Below are 22,250 nucleotides of genomic sequence, written 5' to 3' on the forward strand. Positions count from 1 at the left end.
TTGGTCGTTGCCCGAAAATATGGCTGCGATAATACACCTTATTGAGAGAACAGGGGCACGAACCAGTTGACAACGCGTTCACCGTGATATTTTTGGGATAGGAACCATAGATAGGAACAAAGTCATACACTGGTCCGATCCGGCAGCCGACTTTCATTGGCACCGCTTCCGAGCTATTATGCCATTAGGCGTAAGCGGCGACGCATCGGGACTCAACTATTTGATGGGCGAGTGCAAACCCGCCTAGAGCCAATTTAAGTGGCAGGGACGATGGGGTAGCATGGACACCGGCCACGAGGAAAATCTCTTGCAAACAAAACTACTGCCGAACCCCCACCCCATAAGCGCGACAGCCCGTTTACACGAGTTCCGCGCCATCGCCATATCGGCGGCTCAAGCATCAGCCGGCAACCAGGTCGACCCTGAACAGACTTCTGGATTGCCGAGGTCCTTGACCCGGGATACGCTCTGGAATTTCTCGCCGGTTTCTCGAGCAGCCAAGTAAACCGGCGCTCCCCCGCCTTCCCGTCGACAGCGTGGCTGCGTGCGGGGTCCAGGAGGCAGGCATCGCCTTTCATCCACGCCGAGGACAACAACTGCACAATGGTCGGCCGCTCTGAATGGACGACCGCGCAAGCCACGGCCGTGCTGCTGCCCGGATTCCCCGTCGGGAAGCGGGGTCAGTGTGCTGGCAATACCTTTGTTGGTCGTGCTCTGGTCGAGCGGGGATAGTTGGGAGGGATGCAGTGGAGAAAGCGTTCCCGATGCGTTCCTCCCCCGCGCGATCTCCATCTTCACCCGGCTGCCAGAGTAGTGTCGGCGGTGGTGGTTGTTCACCTGCGTGACCCGCGAGACCCTGCGAAGGGAAAGTGTGCGCCCCCGTGACTCGGTTCCCGAACCCGAGAAAGAACGCCGCGCGCCTCCCCCACCTTTGAGTCCGTGTCACGCGCCACTGTCCCTCCGCGTCTATTCCTCCTCGCACGCGGGCAGTTTAACGAGGGTAGGCGGGGAACGTAGACCAGCTGCCGGGAGCAAAGTAGAGCACGATCGAGCAACGTGGAGAGACGCGGCTTTGAAACTCCGAGGGAAACGCCGTGCGTGGGATAGGGGTGACGCTGCGCTACTTTTGACGAAGACTGTTAAGCTATACGACATCTAGCTGAAACTCGCGCGCGTACTATGAGAAGGCACTATTGGCACAGTGCCATCGGATGTAACCGCACTAATCAAAGTTCGACATTTGGTAGATGTCGGCCTGGTTATTGTTGAAGCTTTAAAAAAAAGTAACATATAAGCACTGCTGAGCCTCACGACTACTCAGCCCCTGAAGAAAGAGCTGGTCGGGCTCCGAAGCGTCGGGGCTTTAAAATACATTTTCGCTGGACTTTTCTTTGCTATTTAACCGCATTATTGGCTTCGCTGCTATGCCGAGCTCAAATTGAATGTTACGTTGATGTATACAGAATCGGCAAAGGCCCAAGAGTCTTTTTTTAAATGTTATTAGTCCAGCCATTTGAATCCAACAGATAATGAAGCCAAGAAAGCCATAGGAGAAGTTATTTCTAGTTTTTACTGGAAGTGTAGAAATGAGAGGCTAAACGGGAATGAAAGTCGGCCTGCGGCTGTTCCCACCTCCACATCCTTGGGTATTTGCGTATCTGGGAAGTGCTAGCCAGTGCCACTCATGGCCCTGGTGGCGCACCGTACAAAGCTTTGCTTTGCACGGTCGCGGGGGTTGCATTCCGTCACGCGCGCTGCTTGGATGCGTTGCTGGCGTGCTTATGGCATGTGAACTATAACTAACCGGACAGCTGTGCTGTGCGTAACGTATGCATCGCTGTCAAACGAATGTTCATTGCCATGAAATTAGGTGCCCAACAGCCGTGGCCACAGCTGCTTCGAACTTTAAAGTGACGTTGAGGAACTTGCTGCCTACCGGACAGACGAAAGATTGCCGCCGAAAGACACTACCGTCGCCAAAAGCGCACCCGTGTGTCGAGGTATTAAGAATGGGGCCCTTAAACAGCGAGCCCGCCTACACAAGTCTCCTTGGATTTATAAGGAGCAACCACGTTTATGAATTGATTTGACTCCTAAGTCGTGAGCCCAAGTGTTTATTTACTTTCTTATTCTTATTTTTATTGTTCCTTTTATTCATTTAGTTTTTAATAAGGATGTATTATCAACCCTCAATTGAACACTCGTCAAAAAGATCGCAGGCTATGAGAACAAGTCAACAGTCCTTCACCGCAAGCTCTGTCATAGCCTCTATGTGTTGCTATGGGACGTTAAACCAAATAAACTGAATATTTATTACTACATTGCTATTACCAGCGTCAATGTTATCATGAAGAACGGCACCCACTGCCTCTGACGCTACTGCCATACTACTACAACAGCTACGACCATTATGCTACGTGAGAGAGAGAGAGAGAAAAAAAAAGAAAATAGAAAACAGGAAAGGCAGGGAGGTTAACCGGACGCACGTCCGGTTTGCTACCCTGCACTGGGGGAAGGGGGTATGGGGATGAAGAGAACGAGAGGAGAGAGAGAGAGAGCGCGGTTTCGCGCACAGTGGAAGGTTCGTACCGAGTCTACACACGGTTCCCAAGACCTGTCGACTTGAGGTATTTCAAGAGCGCTTTCGTGGCTTTCTGTGCCATCGACGCGTACGGCCAGGGTCCAATGATCTTCATTACGGAAAATGATCTAGAGTCCAGCCGGTTCAGTGCTGTCCGGAGAACTTCGCGCTCGACGTCGTAGTGGAGACGGACACATAGGATGTGTTCAATTGTTTCTGTGGTTCCGCAAGAGTCGCACACGGGCGTATCCCTCATTCCAATGCGGAACGAGGAGGCCTTCGTAAATACCACCCCCAGCCAGAGGCGGCACAATACTGTCGCCTCGGAGCGGGAAATTTTTCATGGCACTTGTAGCTTTAAGGATGGATCCAACCTATGCAGATGACACTTCTGGAGGTTGGGAGAAGACCAGTATTTGTGTGTCATAGCTTTAGTAACAGTATGAAGCTTTCTTGCAGCGTCGGTTCTTGATAAGGGGATTGGCACTGGTCGGGCGTTCAGATGGGCAGACCGGGCGGCTTCGTCGGCGAGGTCATTACCAGCACTGCCGGTATGTCCAGGTAGCCAATGTAATTTCTTGTCCTTTAGCGATAGCTTGATGGTGACCTTTTCTTATTTCATATGTCAGCTGCTCATGAGTCATGATATAGGGAAAAATGCAGTCTCTGAAGTGCTGCCCTATAGAGTCGCAAGAAATTACCCATTTCTGAGGTGTCTCTTGCAAGAGATATTTGACAGCGTGAGTGCTATAGTAGTTAGTGGAGGTAATGGTAGTAAAGCGGCTTAAGAATATTTGACTTTCTAAAGCTGACGCCGCTGCGGCCTCAATGTTCTCGCCGCGTCACGCGACGTCGTCCAACTCGCGGCGCCGTTTGTCGCGGACGCCCCCGTCTCCTTCGGAACGAGTCGCTGCTGCAATTGACACGCCAGGCTAGTCCGTTTACTTAATTGTCTTTGTTTTTTTCTGTTTTCCTAGAAACAGTCGAACTCACTTTGATGGAGGCCGGGCTTCCGAAGCGAAACCGTATTATAAGAATGGAATAACCAGCAGAGTTCCAAGTCATAAAAGAAAAAAAAAGAAAGAAGACTGAGCGGGAGGTGGCGGGGGCAGCTACTCGGAGAGAAGGGCCCGAAAACATGTTTTTGTCATCGGGCAGTGTGAGCGAAAAGTGATTTAGCCGGTAAGGAGCGCGCACCTCTTAATTACGCGGCGCCCCCTAGGGGGCCTGACGCACGCTCCTCACTTCGCTGCAGCCGTCCCGCTGGGTGAGGAGAGAGGCGAGAATAAGGTGAGCCTGGAAATAAATAAAACCTAAAGTGCCTCAGAAGCCCTGCCTGCGGGGTATAACGGCCATTGCGAATTAGAAACGAAAACTCGAAAGGACGGGCAAGGCGCGCGCCACTTCCTCGGCATTCACGCAACGGTCGTGCAAGTCGGCGTCCCACGAAGGGGCGCACCTGCGGAGCCGCTCTTCTTGAAGAGGAATCGGCGTTTTGCGGGGGTGCTTCGTGGAACGATTCTCATCGTCTGCACTTTCGTGGGGTGCAGAAAGAATGATGTAGGCTCTGCACGATATGCATATACTTTAAAGCACGCACAGATTTCTCTTTTAACAGCTCGCGCTTCTTTTCTCTGTCTGTGTTCCTGTATCTATTAGTTACGGAGGGGGGGGGGGGGTAGGGGGGAGGCTCGCTGAATGCACATACGTGCATACAGCGCAATCACACGCGCAGTCTTCGCTAAGGCGGACCACTGCCTTTGTTTATCCACTTGCTCTGATTTGTCATACGGCCGTAGTAGTGGCTGCGTCGATAACTGCTCCTGGGCAGCAGCTGCTGTGAAATAGGCCAGCGGATTTGAAGGATAGTCATTACCTCTTTTTCTTGTTTGCTTGTTTTCGGCCGCCCTCGTATCGCTTCCATCGCTTGTGATCTATAAAATGACATTCTGCTGTGCATTCGACATCAGTGTAGTGACTCAGTGTATTACCGCAAAGCTCCAAACTTCGCAACAGCTGGGGACGCAGAGCAGCTAGGCCATAGTGTACAATCGCTTACTTAATGTAGATCGAATTTTTTCTCGCTCCAACGAGTAAAATCCTGGAGCGGCATTCACAAATCTTTTTGTTCGTGAGTTCTTTTTGCCGCTGGCCTGCAGCCTTCGTTAAATATTTGTCCAACATCACAATGGCCTGGTATCTGCTTTTACGAGCAGTTCTGGCTTAACAACGTTTTTGTGAACACAGGCCCTGGTGAATATTGATTATATCCCAAACGGCCTCTATGTGAGGCATTACGTGAACGATGAGCACGAGAACAGCAGCCATGATTTACATGATGAAATGATCTGCGATGGCAGACTTGATTTGGAGGGGATCCGTTATTATAGCGATGGGGGAACGAAGGTCGTTCCGGTCTTGGGCAGTCGGTAAGAAAAAAAAAACATACTTTTGATACGTCGTTGTGCTGGCCCATAGAGGCTGAACGGCGGTTTGATGACTGCTGCGTGATGTGCGATGTACAGGTTGAATGAAGTCGTTGTTTAGTTCCAAAGAATAAAAACCTGTGAAAAATGCAGGTGCGTACTATTGTACGACGAGAGGAGAGTGCATGAAGATGAAGTTGTGATTTGAGGCTGGTAACAGTGGTATGGCATTAGAAGTAGCAGTAGTAGTTAGAATAAATCTAGAGGTAATTAGGTTCGGAATGTATTTATTTATTTTTGACCGGGAGCTCGTGCCGATTTGCCTTCGCGCAATACCTTCCATAAGCAAACCTCACGAATTCATGCTGCTCCGAGCCCGAGATGTCTACGGCAGCGTTGGCTTGCGGCATGTGCGTCTGTTCTCTGCTTTCTTCAAATATATCCTCCTACCCCTAAAGCCGCCGCCTCTTCCGTGAGCAGCTGGCTTGGGGACACTCGCTGACTCACGGCGCCCAGCTACTGAACGCACTGAACGGCAAGACCTGCTGGTGCCAACCCCCGACAGAGCGGTTTCCAGTGACAGGCGGCCGTGAGAGCCGCGCAGGTGAGCCGTGGGACACACGGACGACGCGGCGGCGCGTCGATGACCGTCACGTGTGGCGGGCGTCGTCAAGTACTTCAAGTCGGGAGATGTCTTCCGAAGTTGGCAGCAGCTGAATTTAACACTGCACACCGTCTCTCCTCTTTGCGAACACATACTTTCAGTGATGCGTAAACATTGTCAAAAATAAACGCTTTTCTTATGCAGAAGGCATAACGCTTTTAACGCTTTCCTCTCTGTCCTCTTTCTAACCCCTATCTTCCCAATAAGGCGTAGTTAATTTTTTTTATGCCGAAAGGCAAACTAACCTTTAAAAGAAGTCCGGTCATCTACCTTATGCATGTGAATTAAAACTTCTTTCTGGGCGAGTTGGTGCATACTCGATTTGAAAATTGTTACAGCGCTAACACTTGCATCCACAAAGTGAGCGCCTGAGTCTCGTCCTTGTTACTTTGTCGATGCATCTGTTAGCGCTGTAACAATTTTCAAATCAGTTATGCGTGTGAAGTAGTCACCTTTTAATGAAGTATATTATTATTAAACTATAAGGTGACAGGCTTACTATAGCTACAATCTTCGGGAAAATTTTGGAAAAGGGCTAGTGACGGTCCATTCGTTCACATTTTTTTATCAGTTGCCAAGTTTGCATTAATTTCTTAGAAACGCGAGAGGCCCATAATCGATGTGGGCAGTCTGCCATGACAGCTTTGCCGTGTAGACGCCACACTTTTGTATCGACTGTGGTTGGACGTTGCCTTTACCAAAGCCTATGCATTCCACATATATGGGATGACCGACACCGCAACCTGTGACCCCTGCGGTCATGAAGAATCGATTGACCATATCGCCTGCCCGCAGTACAGTCCACAGAGGGAATGCCTTCGCCACGAACTTGACCAGCTGGATGACTAACCGCTGTCGGAAAAAATAATTTTACGCCATCGAAAGGACCTAACGTAACAGAAAAAGGTCGTGCAAGCACTATTGCGCTTTTTTGCAATCTATAGCGGCCTTTGTGAACGTCTTTAACTGGACCGCCTTTTGTGCGCGCGCGCGCGTTTGTGCGTGCGTGTGTGTGTGTGTGTGTGTGTGTGTGTGTGTGTGTGTGTGTGTGTGTGTGTGTGTGTGTGTGTGTGTGTGTGTGTGTGTGTGTGTGTGTGTGTGTGTGTGTGTGTGTGTTTTGTTTTATGTTTTTTTTACGCTTTCCTCTCTGTCATCTTTCTAAACCCTATCTCCCATCCCCAATGTAGGGTATAGCAAGCCGGAGACTGATATCTGGTTAACCTCCTTGCCTTTCCGCTTCATCTCTCTCTCTCTCTTAGTAAACGCAACTACACCCTGTCGAACCTGCTGTCTATCACACCGTGGGATGGAAATGTTAATGTGACGTTATAACGACGTGCCGGTTATTTGATGATGCTGGGGTAACAGTCCTGTTTGGCTTTCTTGAACACATAATCGTAGGCAGTTGATTCAACAGATGCGGTACCCAACATTTTGTATTTCAGCGAAACATGCACGGGCTCACAGTCTCTACTCGATGCCCTCGAGGCGACGGCTGTAATGGGCGATACTCGGCACTCGCACCGTCCCGCTGGTGTCTTACATTTGGAGGGGAAGCAACGCCTCGCATAAAGACTACATGAACGCAGTGGTGGGCAAATTACGGACACTCAGCATCAAGTGACACGTGGGCCGCTGCACAGTAATGGTTGCTGGCTGGTGCAGTTATACTACGTCATATCACAAGTTCTGCTTGTCATCAACACTTGAACTTCAGCCGAGTAGCGCATGTTGTCTTACTTGAGCGAGATCATCTCCGAGAGGGCGACGTGTATAGCATTCAACTAGGTCCACTGACTTATTTGTCATGAATCACTGACTTTACCGCCTTACTACTGTGCACAATTGAGACAATTAAGAACCATTGACGCGAATCCGCTTACGTGATGTTGGCGCTGATAGTGAGGCAAGTATGCAAGTATTTTTGATCGAAATGTAACATGTAGTATTCTTTAAATTATTGGTAAATTGGAGGAAGAGCTTTGTGGTAGAGGTACAAGTCACGAGTGACCATCGCGCTCGTGAAGACGATCTGGATCTTGGAAGCGTATTTCATGCTAAAAATGACTCGGGAAACCACGTTAGCACACCTTCTGTGATGCTGGGAGAAACAGCTTTTAAATTCATAGACTAATGTTAAATCAAGCCATACTTGTCATTGTTACCCACCGTGGTCGCTTAGTGGCTATAGTGTTGTGCGACTGAGCACGAGGTCGCGGGATTGAATCCCGACCACGGCGCCTACATTTCGGTGGGGGCGAAATGCGTAAGCACCCGTGTGCTTACATTTAGACCCACGTTGAAGAACTCCAAGTGGTACAAATTTCCGGAGTCCACCATTACGGCGTGCCTCATATTCCGATCGTGGTTTTGGCACGTAAAACCCCATCATTTAAGTTTTTACTACTAGTCGTTGTAAATCAGATGTGTGTAGATTAGCTTCATTTTCGTCTTTCATTTCATGTTTTCTATTTACTTTCAGTCCCCTTATCGTGTATATATTTGCTGTACGCTAGCGAATAATAAGCAGTTGAAAGTTTGTGCACATGTGTGTCAGCCTCCCTCTCTCTCCCTCCCTCTCTCTCTCTTGTCCTTTGTGTAACAGTATATCGGAGTAAACAGAACTAACAATGGAGGAAGAGAACAAACAACTGGTGATGGCTGAGCTCACCGCAAAACAGGAAGAGTGATACACACACGACTTGTTCAGCTGCTGCATCAGCTGGTACAGCAACAATTTCAAGCTGTATCAGAGCGCAGCTCTTAAGCGCCCGTTCCTGCGGCGAGCGTCGGCGTCGTCCCTCGGCATTCTCGTAACCGAGCGAACGAGCACAGCAAAATGATCAAAGCAAAATGATGAAACGCAGAGCACGGATGAAAGATGGTGATAGCGAAGAGGCGCAAGGAAGAACGCGGTGGAGGAGTGTGCAGCGGAAACATGAAGCGGAAAGTGGAAGAGGAGGGTATGACGAAAACGTGAGAAGAAAAGTGTAATGCCGCACGCGACGGGCTTTGCGGCGACGATGGCTACTAGATGGTGCCACAGTAGCGCACGTCATCTGTATGGAAACAAAGCGCTGCATGAGCGGAGGTCTGTCTGCGGCGGCGGCTGTGAAACGCGTCCACGTGTCACGATTATCAAGGCAGACGCGCCAGACTTCGCTCCGTTTGCAACGTGCCGCACCAAACACATTTTCCGCGCCAGCCAATATATCGCGAAACTAAAACGTGTATACAGCTGCGCTCAAATTTCGCATTATGAAGCATCGTAATCGTCGGTGGATTAAAGTGTGCCTAAACCTCAGCTTTTATTCCCTTTGGCGTTGTATAACACTACGCATTGTAAATACCTGCTGATGTAAATAAACAGCAAACACTGACGTAGTGCATCCTCCTGCCTGTGTTTGATACTGTAACCATATGCCCATATACCATGCATGGCTGCTGTGTCTGTACCGTGGCTTGCGTTGGGTCTAGTCTGATTAGCATTCGTGTGAAGCAGCGCTGCATAGATTGTTTTAGGAGTCAGGGCAACGGGAGGAGGAACATGAACGAAAGAATGCTCTTTCGGCTCATCTTACTTTTCCCGTTGTTCTCTCTCCTAAATTAGTATGTGTAGCGCTGTTTCGCATCGATGACCATTAGTTCTTTGATCGAACACTTCTTATTCTGCTAAATCACCGCCAAGGAACGTCGAATCGCGCTCTAAACCGTACTGAATAATTATACGAAAACGCCATTCATCTGAAATATAAGTCAAGCCTCGTAGCTGCAGTCACTTTTTTTTTTTCCTTCGTCTCAAGTGTTCGTCACGTGGTCGCATAAAAGAGGGGACATGAGTGTGCCGCTATCCGGCCACGGGGTCCAGCGGCGAGCCCGTAAATGCGTTTGGGGGTAAAGTAGTGACGGCGCACATGTTTTGCGCCTCTTAGTTTATCGGGACAAACAGCCTCGTGAAAGGGTTTACTCTGCTCACCAAGCATTCCAACATAAACGCTGCGGGCCGGCTACATAAAAAAACACTCGGCGGCCTAATGGCCACTCGCCGCCTTTTCTGAATGGAAAGCTCCGTGGTATCGGACTACTATGCAATGGCTAGAAAGGGTTGCTTTGGCCCTGCCGTCATCGTTATATTTATTATATTATTATATACTATATAATATATATTTTATTATATAACTTTATATACAATTATATAATTACATTATATATCACTATATTTATCTATATACGTGAATGGTGGAAAGAAAGATCTCGGGCGTCGTAACTGTTTTGCGGGAGCGAGAGTAAGAAGAGAAGAGAAAAATAAAGAAACTTAATGATCATACAACATATCTTGGAATAGGGATGTGTAGGTAGCGCAAACGTCTGTTTATCACACGATGTTTATAAAGGAGACGATGATAATGTCATTCCTGGAAGGAGCTACCAGTGTCATAATCATCATCATCAGCAGCAGCAGCAGCAGCAGCAGCAGCCTATTTTGTGGCCACCGCAGGACGAAGGCCTGTCCCTGAGATCTACAATTACCCCTGTCCTGCGCCAACTAATTCCAACTTGCGCCTGCGAATTTCCTCATTTCGTCGATCCACCTAATTTTCTGCCGTCCTCTGTTGCGCTTCCCATCTCTTGGCAGTGTTGTCGACGTAAAAAATATAAAGGAAACTTCGGGTATTATGCCCGATGTCACCGACGCTATCTATGATTTACCCTAGAGTCATAGAAGTGAGGCTAGACCTGAGAGATTTGGGATTGAATTTGTCTTGTCAACGACTGTACAAACGGCAGACGCATCCCCTGCCAGGGCTCATATACGCCGACGTTATCTTTCTTCTGACGTGTGAGGGGAACAACCTTGAAGAGTTGGCAGTTGGCAAATATTTTTGGAGACGAGGTAGACCCTCTTATTCTTGCGACGGTATTGCAAGAAAACCAAGTGCTATTATGATGAAAGCAACAAAATTACAATGTCATGCTTGGAGTTACCATATGTCGTCCAGTCGAGGCAAGCACTGAGGTCCAGATGCATCAGTATCTAATCTTTACGGGGAGATGATTGTGCCAAACGTGGAGATATCAAGGAGAGCCTACGTGATTGCAGAAAAAAGGCGATGGAAAAGATGTTTCGCGGCATGTAGCAAACCTGCATCACATAACATTCCTTTTATGCGATGCACTTTTTCCGCGACACTTTATTCCTCTTAATGCAACTTCTATACCACAGTGTGCTGCTCCATCTGTCAGCCTCCTCCTTGATGTTGGACTTTTGTGGCAGCGTAACATTTGCCAACAATTCGATACAGTGGAAATGGGAAGTGGAGGGGAAGCATCCATCCATCCATCCATCCATCCATCCATCCATCCATCCATCCATCCATCCATCCATCCATCCATCCGTCCGTCCGTCCGTCCGTCCGTCCGTCCGTCCGTCCATCCATCCATCCATCCATCCATCCATCCATCCATCCATCCATCCATCCATCCGTCCGTCCGTCCGTCCGTCCGTCCGTCCGTCCATCCATCCATCCATCCATCCATCCATCCATCCATCCATCCATCCATCCATCCGTCCGTCCGTCCGTCCGTCCGTCCGTCCATCCAACCACCTCACCCACCCACCCACCCACCAACCGGACGGACAGATGGACGGGCACACAGACAGATAAACAAACAAATAAACAAACAAGCATGGGGGGTAGGAGGGGGGGACCACAATGCGCAGTACGTTTTTCTTCTACTCAGTCGTAGCACTCACTGCGAACGTGCTGCATGGCTTCTATCGTTACTCCTTGAGGTTTAAGTATGTTCGTAATTAGAATGGCTCTTCTGCTTTACTGCAATAATTTGCATTTGAGAACATTTAATGTCTCGGGTAATATTTTCAATGAATTAAATAAATTTCTACTTAGTACATGTGTGACGCTCAATATAGGTAATGCTTCGCAGTAACAATCACTGCAGGGGAACTGTGTTTTATACTTGAAACAATTTTCACGCGCTCGGAACTCGTGAAGGCTAGCAGTACGCTCCAGGATTCCCGTGAAACTGCTAGCATATAAAAAAAAATGTTTCATCAAAGGGAGCATCAACATAGGGATCGAAAGAGATAGACGTCGAAGTAAACTTAGAAGGTCGGCCCTACAACTAGCAGGTCTTGCCACTTCGTATCAAAATGACTGATATGAAACGAAAGTAACAATAAGAAAACAAGACTGCTGTAAGAAACCAGAAAGATTAAGGGCAGTAAATTAATATTGCTACACGTCTACTGAAGGCGAAAGGAAAGAGTCGCCGCTGGGAAAAGACGACAAAGAGGGCGGTGTCGCTCTGCATGCGAGCTGTCCACCATTTGGTTCAGAGCTTTGCATCTCAGTGTAAACACAGTGTGCATAATTAGAACCCGTGTTTTGTTTACGTATCATTTTTGCTGGAGGTACGTGTTGTTCCCTGTACCACCAGGCAGCTCCGCAGTGGCCGATTCATCGCAGGAAGGGAAGAAAAGGAAGTGAAGAAGGTGCTATAGCTAAGGATATCAGCGAGCCATCTAGTCTATGGGCGGTCCCCATCGTATAAGTAAGAAATAAAGACGGTACGTGGCGGTTCTGCATCGACTATCGCCAGTTGAACAAGATCACTAAAAAATACGTGTACCCGCTTCCTCGTATTGACGGCGCCCTTGACTGCCTCCACAGTGCCATTTATTTTTCGTCTCTGAACATTCGATCTCGCTACTGGTAAATCTCTGTAGACGATATGGACCGTGAAAAGACTGCGTTCGTCATCCATGACGGCCTTTGCCAATTCAAGGTCATGCTTTCCTGCCCGTGCAATGCGCAGCATGTACGAAAGCGCCCTTCCTTTAAAGATACAGTTAATTGCTATTATTAGTTTGCTTTGAAAATACTGATTTAATACTGTATAACATGTGTTTTTAAAGCCGTTGTTTACATAAAAAATGCGCATTATCGATCATCTGTACAGAGCGCTGACTTCAAAAACGGAAATTGTATCTTTTTTTTTTTTTTACCAACAGATTTCTGTTGAAGAATGGCAGATATTTTGTGTACGGCCATAGAATGTTTTTGCAGAAATGTTTGTAATTTTACATACATTTTTTACAGTGTAATTCAAGGATTCAAATGATCCATTTGCTGCTTATGTTACCTGCACGATGTGTTAGTGTCTTTCACCCCTTTGGCTACACACCTTGAGCGTCTTTCGACCGTTCTGGCTATTTTCCGGCGAGCTGGACTTTAGCTAAATTCCTCCAAGTGCCACTTCCCTCTTCGACAAATTACAGTACTTGGCCCTCTAGTTGATTCTTGCGGCGTGCGACCAGACACCGAGAAAATTCGTGCCGTCACGAGATTCCCCATTCCCCGCTCTTCCCACGATGTCCGTAGTTTTGTGGAGCTATGCTCCTATTTCCGTGGTTTCGTGAAATAATTTGCTGCTTTAACAATGCCTCTTACTGACCTCCTTCCTCGAAGAAGACGTTTCGTTTTGTTGAGGTCCTCTAGGAGCCAACGCATTCTCTCTGCTAGTCGCGGTTCCAACTACCCCACCAATGTTCGCCCGTTTTGACCATACAGAAGTGCGAACGGACGCAAGCGTCCATGGCACAGGTGCAGTCCTGGCCCAACAACAAATAGGCATGAATCGTGTTATTGGTGTACGCCAGTCGTCTGCTCTCAAAATCGGAACACAACTACTCTATTAAAGAGTGGTAATAGAGCAGTTAGAATATCTGGATGGTCGCACTATTCCCTCCGTACTTGTATGGCCAGCCTTTCCATGTCGTCACTGATCGCCACGCCCTCTGTTGGCTTTCTTGCACTGAAAGCTTACTCCGCAGATTGGATTGGTTGTCGGGCGTTGCGCCTCCAGAATTCTTACTCAGTTGCGCACAAGTATGGCTGTCTGCACCGAGACGCCGACTGCATGTCTCGCTACACCAACCTAACGCTTCAGACATCGATCCTGGCCCTTGCGTCCTCTCTATGTCTGACTTCCTCCATATTAGAGACGAGCAACGCCGGGATGGCTCCTTGCGATCGCTGTTTGACCGCCTTGAGGCTGCGCTTTACGACGCCCCACTACGCATGTTCGTCCTCTTGGATGACACTCTATATCGCCGCAATGCCCAGCCCGACGGTCCTGATTTTCTTCTCGTCGTACCTAAACATCTGCGTTCGACTGCGATGCATCAGCTTCATGACGAACTAATTGCTGCGCACCTCAGCATATCCTGCGCGTACGACCGTATTCGGCGCCGCTTCTTTTGACGCGGTTTCGCCCGTTCCTTTCAACGTTACGTCACCCCTTGCGAGAAATGCCAACGCCGAAAATGACCGGCCACGCTCCTTGCTGGACTCCTTCAGCCGATTGCCATACCGACCGAACGATTCTTTCATGTTGGCTTGGACCTTCTCAGAAATTTTCCTGAATAAGCATCCAGCAACAAGTGGGTCGTCGTAGCAACTGATTATGCGACCAGATACGCGATCACTCGAGCGCTCCCCACCAGCTCTGCATGCTACTGACATTGCCGAATTTCTCCTGCACGTCAGTTTGCATCGCGTGGCTCCAGGCCAGTTGCTCACGGACCGCGACCGCACATTTTTGTCCAGAGTTATTGATGACGTATTGTGCTCCTGCTTATCGCAGCACAAGTTGACAACTTTCTATCACTCTCAAAGAAACGGTCTCACACAGCGCTTAAAGCACACGCTCACAGACATGCTATCTATGTATGTTTCATCAGATCACCATGACTGGGATCTTGCGCTACACTACGTGACGTTTGCCTACAATTCATCATGACAGGACACCGCTGGACGTTCGCCCTTTCTACATGGCCTTGAACCCACGAGACCAGTGGACGTCCTGCTGCTACAGCGCCGCTCAGCGAGTACGCGTGCGACGCCATCACTCGTGCCGTCCACGCTAGGCAGATCGCCCGCCTCAAAAGCTAACCAGAAGCGCCTGCACGACAGCAGGCGTCAAGACACCTGTTTTTCACTCGGTTATTCGGTTCACCTACGGTACCCGTTTCGTCGCGTAGGATTGTCCGAGAAGCTACTAACACGGTACATTAGTCCTTGCCGGGTCGTGCGTCAGGTCACGAACGTCAACTACGAGATCGTTCCTGTCTCTCCGACTATCGCCACCTGCGACCACGTTCAGTGACATAGTTCACAGCGCACAGCTCCCTCTGATCTGAGGCGGCTCTTCCAGCGTCGGGTGTAATGAAGGAGGAAGGGAAGAACTGTTGCTGGAAAAAGACGACGAAGAGGACGGTGTCGTTAAACATGCGAGCTCTCCACTATTTTGCTGAGAGCTTTACATCTCAGTGTAAATACACCCTGTACATATTCAGAACTCGTGTTTTCTTTACGTAACAATAGAATATCCAAATGCCAATCATACTGAGACAGCATACTGGCGGCTCATGCACACACTATCGCCGTCCTTCCTCCTCGCAATCTTTGTGCGGAACTCCTCACACATTTATGTCCCCGTTTCCCCCTCCCCTTGTACAGAGTAGGAGGCTAGAGCACGTTAGTTCAGGCAGCCCTCTCTGCCTTCTTTCAAATTAATTCTCTCTCTCTCTCTTCGGGGACTAAACGCTGCGAGGTCTTTGTCTTCATCTAATCGACTGAAATCCCTTTGTATGTTTGCTTCATTGCTTTAAAAAAATGAAAAGAGAAAATGAAAGACGTTGTACAGAAACACAATGCTCTACATGAGAGAAATAACGCTACTATGACAAGATGCGAGTCTCCAGTTGGTTTGGTGCAGCTTTCGGTAAAGAAATTCTGCTTTTGAGCCAATTATTCGTCAGCCAACAGGTCGTCACGGTGGAAAAACGGTCTTCTTAGTTGTGATCCTGCATGACATTGTTCTTTATTTTCTTGATCGATTTGTTAAACGGGAAAACATAATCCTGTCCGTCTGTATACAGTGTTATATTTGTCTAAACCTATTTCTTCATATTACGCAGAATTTTGTGTAACCAATGCCCCTACTCTTTGCTCATCTGTAGGCAACTGAACATTTGTATAATGCTTTCAATATTGCTGTGTGCTGAATTAGTGCCATATATCACTTCTCTGTTCTCTGTGCAAGTTTTTCTAACATTGTACAACGAAAGTATGGCTTCGTAACGATTCAGCAACATCTCTTAGTGAGTACGTTTACCCTATTCAAGGGCTGGTGTTTTGTTATACTTGCTATAATTAATTTCTGTATACATATGTTATTACCACTGTCTACTAATGGACTTTAATACGATGGGTTCTAGTCCATCGGAACTAAATTCACGCATTGTAGACCAGTGCATATCACCCTTGGCTGTGCTTCACAATAATATCAGTCTGCCCGTTGCAAAGAGGACATGACAACCTCTTTGTTCTTCTTGATGAGTTTAAATTTGATTCCTCCATAGTTATGCTAACAGAAACTTGGCACCGTGATGACTCGGACGTTATTAATATCGCAGGTTATAATCCAGTTTATTTAAATGAGAAAATAAGGACAGGAGGTGGCATATGTATGTATGTTAAACATGAGATGAGATACGAATGGCTTAACGAGTGGTCTCAATGCAAGGATGATATTAAAATTGTATGTCTTAAAGTAGAAAACTGTGTGCTTGCTGCAGTATACAGACCACCTGATGGCAGCATAAACAATTTTATACAGTTTTTAGATAACATATTTTCCTTTGTTAATGACAATGGGTATGGACTCGTGTTGGGAGGTGTCTTAAATATTGATATGTTAGCAAAGGCAAATAAGCAAAAGTATCTTTCGGCACTTCTCGATTCCCACTTTTTATCGAATGTTATTGTCACTCCTACTCGTATTACTGACTCGAGTGCAACATTATTAGAACTGTTAATAACAAACTTTCCCTTCGATTCCCTACTTTCTGGCACTATTTGTGCCGCTATCAGTGATCACCTACTCATATATTTTATTGCGCACCAACCCCACTGCACACCTAGACAGGCTGATTCTGGTATAAATTATAGAGCTGTACATTCAAACTCTCTTTCGCGCTTTCCTGATGAAATTGAGCAAACGCAATGGGACGACTTATTTTTTTTCTCCTGTGCTGATTTAGCTTACGACTGTTTTATCCGAACGATCAGTTCAGATTATAATAAACATTTCCCACTTCAGTTTTTTTTTTAAACCAAAGCGTGCCCACAAATCTGGGATGACTACAGAGATCCTGAAGATGATGAAGGAAAAGGATAGGCTATTTCATACATTCCTAGTTAACCGAAATCCAGACTCTTTGACGATGTTTAAAAAATGTAGAACTTTGATTATTAAGTTACAACGGCAAGCAAAACGAAATTACTATTATAACGTGTTCGAGGTCGTCACAGATATCATACAAATGTGGAATACTTTGCACTTCATCATATCTACAGGTAGAATAAGAAATTGTTTAGAAGATTAAAAGAACTTGTAGTCGACAATGAAGTTATCAAAGGCAAGGAGTTAGCCGACAAATTCAATGAATATTTTACATCTGTAAGGGAGAGCTCACATCAAGATGGCGCCTTTGATTACTTACCCATGTCGCTCAAGGAATCAATATTTATTTGCCCAACTGATGAAAATGAAGTATTAAGAGTATTTAAAAACTTTAAGATGAGTAAAAGCGAGGATATAAATGGTATAAAGATGGAGCTGATTAAATATATGATTGATCTTCATAGTCCGCGTGTGACATATATTTACAACTTTTCGCTACGAACTGGCATTTTCCCACAAAATATGAATATAGCTAAGGTGACGGTAATATACAAAAGTGGAGATAAAAACATTCTCGGTAATTATAGACCTATTTCAATTCTTCCCCTATTCTCCAAAGGACTTGAAAAAATTATTCATCTTAGACTGACAAACTTTTTTGACATACGTTCCGTCATAACAAAATCGCAATATGGATTTAGATCAGGTTTTTTAACAGGAAATACTCTACTGTTTCAAAAAGAATTGATTCTTAAAAACATAGAAGCAAAAAAATTCGCACTAGGCATATTTGTAGACATGTCCAAGGCCTTTGATAAAATTATCAATGAAACATTAATAGGAAAGCTGCAATGTTATGGAGTTCGTGGTGTTGCCCTCAATATCTAATGCAAAACTACTTAGCAAACAGACATCAATGTGTATCAATAAGCAACTTCTATGCAACCTGTTAAATACGGAGTTCCCCAAGGCAGCATATTGGGGCGCTTTTGTTTATTATATTCATTAATGATATTGTAAATGTTGACCCTTCAGCCCAATACATCATCTATGCTGATGATACAGGTATTTTCTTTTCAGGAACAAGTATACATGATCTCGTGAATCTAGCTAACTTGACATTAGAAAAAATATGCAGCTGGACACTTAGAAATTCTCAAAAACTAAAGCTGTTCTTTTTCGCTTTAAATCTCCACTTTATGAGCTCACTCATTCTTATAATATCGTGTTGAATAATAATAAATTGAATTTTCTTCTACAGTAAAATCTCTAGGTGTAATTTTTCACCAATATATGAAATTGGATCACCATATGGAACTTTTACAAAACAAACTTTGTAAGGTCTTGGGCGTACCGAGAGAATGTCAGCGTGTATTGCGAGTTTGACAAAAGCTTTCGATATTTAAGGCACTCTTCCCATCATATCTGCGTTATTGTAACTTAATTAGGGTTAACGGAACGCAGCAATCCACAAATTATCTTGTTATCCTACAAAAAGAAAGGCCCTACGTTCTGTTGCAAACCTACCGATTAATGCACATACTTCAGAACTATTCGTTAAATATAATGTAATTAGAATAAACGTGCTGTATGAATACACTTTATCACTTTTCTTTAGATCTGATACTGTAAGATATCGCGGTTATATACACAGTGTAGCTAACTTGCAACTAAATCTTCCTTCATGCCTAAACAGACACTCGGAACAATGGTATGTGCCACGGCCACTCACAAAGTATGGCTTTCAAACGTTAAGTCATAGCTTGCGGAAGGCATTAAATAATTTCAAGATTTCTTGTGAAAACGTTCGCACACTCTCTAACACTTCTGTTTTAAGCATGCTGTGCTAAATATGTTCATAGTTAAATTTCACTTTTTTTTCTGTTGATATCATGTGTTTTATCATTTGACAGCGACGTTGAAATGCATTTTTCTTTTACCGCCATGCCGCCTTAGTGAACCGGAGACGTGGCGCCAGTCAAGCTGTTCTTAATGCAGCTTTCTTTCCCTCGTCCCAACCACTTATGTGAAACTCCATGTATGTGGTAAATAAATGAACTTGAACTTGAACGCATCACTGACTTCTCGCAGCGAAGTTTGCGGAGGTGTTCTTCGCAGGACACTGAGTCTCTCATAAATGTCCTGCGCTCATGCACGCAGGTTGTCTCGCTTTTTTTTCCCTTCTTTCTTTTGTTTTTCTTTACAGTCGCGCGCGTGCACTGCTTCTAAGTGCGCAGTTCACACCGCGTTTAGTGTGGTGGTACAGCGCGACCGCAGTGAGCGCGCATCCCAGCGACCTCGTGCCAAGAGCGACCGCACGAGGAGGAACGAGCGTCCGCGACGTGCGATGTCCACGCTAGCATCTTCGGGCGCCGTCGACGGATACGTGGCGCCTCTCGGCGTCTTCCACGCAAGCGAAGAAGAAACGAAAAGAGGTCGCCTCGTCACAGACCCGCCCCCCCCTCGTTCGCCTCCGCGCGCGCGCATCGTTGCCGGTAGCGATGCAACGCGAGCACCCGGCTGGCAAAAACTGATTCACGCACGCTCGGTAAGTACGTGCGGAACGGCGGCTCTGCCCCGCGTTGACGATCAGAGCTTTGAGCGCAGCGAGGAAGCACGCTGCGCGTTCCGAGCACGCGCGCACGTTGTATCAGAGCACTGAAGGACTCGGGTTGTACATGCGGTGAGCGTGTACGTGTGCGTCCTTTGGGGGAACTGCACGGCGCGAGATATCGCGAGTGCGGGGACGAAAAGGGGGGAGAGAGAGAGAAATAAGCGGGAACAGCGCAGTGGCACCTCGCACCCTTCCGGTGCGACCACGTCTCGCCACCCTTGTGGCGTCGCCCACGACGATCCGCGATCACGAGATTGGGCGACCACCCTCCTTTGTTTCGGTTTTGCTTTGATTCCTCGCGCCACTGGCACAAAAATAACTCTCGCCTTCTGTGTAACAATTCCCTCGCGGTCTCCTTGCAAGCTTTCCATCCTCTTCGCTTCCCTCCGCTTTACTCTGTTCCTCTTCCATTCTCGCTTTGCAGATGTATGTGTTGTTATTTCCTTTTCCACTCTTGCGCGAGAGCACATGATGCGGACAGCGTCACCGGGTTATAATTCACCGTCATATAATTCTTCGCCTCTCAGACGTGTGGGTGTGCGTGCGGGCACTCGCGAGACTGGTGTGCTCTTCCGGACGCTTTCCTCTGGCCTGGATGCACTCTTATCCGTGCCTCTTCGTCTTCTTTTTCACCGATGAGAAAAGAGAAGAAGCGCACGATCACGGCGAGATGACGTGTAGCGTTGCCGGCACGCAGGCCGTCTCTCTCGCGTCCATTCAGCCGGGCACCGTTCGCCTTCTCCACCGCGGGCCTCCCGACGCCGAACTGTTCAGGGCGCGCCGACAGGCTTACGCCGCATTAAGCCATGTTTGACGACCAGCCTTCGAGTTGCGACACCGACTTGTTGCTCACGGTGGGTATTCACTGTGTTAAATGTTCAAGTGCAGAAAAAAAAAATGTATCTGGAGGAGAACGAACCTGGCGTTTCTTTTCCTTCTAGCAGCGTTCCGCGTGTCGAGTTCTTGGGACCCTATGCAGTATGTCTGTTTTTCAGATTAATTCTCTCAATTATTTTTTAGATCTACTGTGATAAAAGTGCTTCTTTATTGCCCTGTCTGCGTCTGGCGCTCTGCTGCCATCACGTGGCACTCCGACAAGCGAAACATATGCTGAAGAGCGCACACAGACTTGTTTTATCAAATCGCATTCTGTTTTCACCCATCGCTCATATTTGCTGGTTCTATAAGCAGCCAACGAAAAACTTTTTCTCCATGATGCAATGTACATCAGTCACATACATAGACTGATGTGGTTGAGAACTTATGACTGCGGTAAAGGCGCGTTAAATAGGCATTGTGGCACGTATACATATATCTTGTCGCGAGCAATGTTCACTCGTAAAATGTATTGTAATCGCTACGTTTGCTCGCAAGGGCGCTATAACGTAAACCTATTGCAATATGTTTCTATTCCGTTTCCTTCGTTAGCTCTCCAGGATTTAAATATTGCTAGGACCTCACCCACTTCACCCGTCTCACAAGACGCTACAAAACCGCGAGAAGTCCCCATGGCATCTCAAGATGACATGCACACACTGATTATGGATGATTATGCTGAACAAAATAGAAACGTTTCTTGCCGTTTCTACGCCTTTGTCACCATTAGCCTTCCGCGATTGGTGGAAATGTTTTCGGGCCACACCTACCTAGTTCGGCTGTCTGCCACGCGACGTCACCAATCCGTGGAAACACAAGCGTCAAAGTGGCATGTGCGCACTAAAGATGCATTAATATGTCGAACAAAGCTGAACGTTTTTTTGGAACAGCCAGAGACGGGGCCCCGTTCCGAAAGGAATAGAAGATGGCTGTGCACTGATCGCTCCGGCGCTGTGTACTAGTAACTGCCGGCGAGAATCGGTTTATTTTCCTATAATTGAAGTTTTCCGTGGCTGTATAACATTACCCGAGCCCTTTCCGTACGTATGCGACGTCGCTCTGCCAAGATGGTCTTCAGTGAGCCTCTATTCTCGCGGCATCTTTAACGTCCCGTTGCACGCCGCCGCAGTTGTGGACGAGCCACCGCAAGCTAAAAAGCAATCGAAGGCACCGGCACCACTCTTCTCACCCGGTCATCTACTTTCGTTGAGCTCAGCCCTACCTTCTCCTTTTCTGCGCGCTTCTTGCCTCTCGTCAGACATTTAACTAGATAAAGGAAAAGCTCTCGCGGTAGGACAATGCTATTCGCTTTGAAACCAAACAAATGTCACCTCTTGTAAACGACGAGCGCGTTTGATTGAGATGTTTAAACAACCTTGCGGGTCACCGCACCTGCTTGCGTCGGAAATTACGTAAGTTTGACGTCGGGAGAATGGAATAAAGTCAGCATGGAATAACGTAACATTTTTGTTACGATTGTTTCTTATCGCTTATAAAGCTACCAATCATCTACATTTACATAATTATAACGGTTAAATGTCGTAACTTCGCAAATTGAGCATTTTTATGCAGATACAAGCCATTACACTCTTCGCATGACAGACACATTTTGCTGCGGTACTCGCGAAACAATGCTTAGGCATTTAACGTATATGTCGTACAATGGTTCGATAGATGATTGTCTTCATAGGCGTGACTATTGGGGAAGGCAAAAGGAGCACTTACCTCCTGCCCCCCCCCCCCCCTCTGCCGTAGGTGTAGGAAAAAGTAAACCTTCCCCCCCCCCTTTTTTTGAAAGCGGGCACTTTCAGCTGCACG

At 47.0% G+C, this 22,250-nt stretch overlaps 1 protein-coding gene across 9 annotated transcripts in view; it reads left to right on the forward strand.

Moving 5' to 3' along the window:
• The window catches only part of LOC135913610 (BTB/POZ domain-containing protein 6-like), a 202,301-nt gene that overhangs the window by 122,431 nt on the left and 57,620 nt on the right, over window positions 1-22,250 (forward strand). Inside the window, exon 3 of one of the 9 annotated variants that reach the window (XM_070537835.1) lies at window positions 20,254-20,410. The exons of the other annotated variants lie outside the window; for them this stretch is intronic. Within the exon in view, the coding sequence (XP_070393936.1) occupies window positions 20,363-20,410 (48 nt within the window). The 5' untranslated portion in view covers window positions 20,254-20,362. The remainder of the gene's footprint in view (window positions 1-20,253; window positions 20,411-22,250) is intronic. 9 annotated transcript variants of the gene reach the window in all.

Source organism: Dermacentor albipictus, chromosome 4 (genome assembly GCF_038994185.2).
Source record: "Dermacentor albipictus isolate Rhodes 1998 colony chromosome 4, USDA_Dalb.pri_finalv2, whole genome shotgun sequence".
NCBI lineage: Eukaryota > Metazoa > Arthropoda > Arachnida > Ixodida > Ixodidae > Dermacentor > Dermacentor albipictus.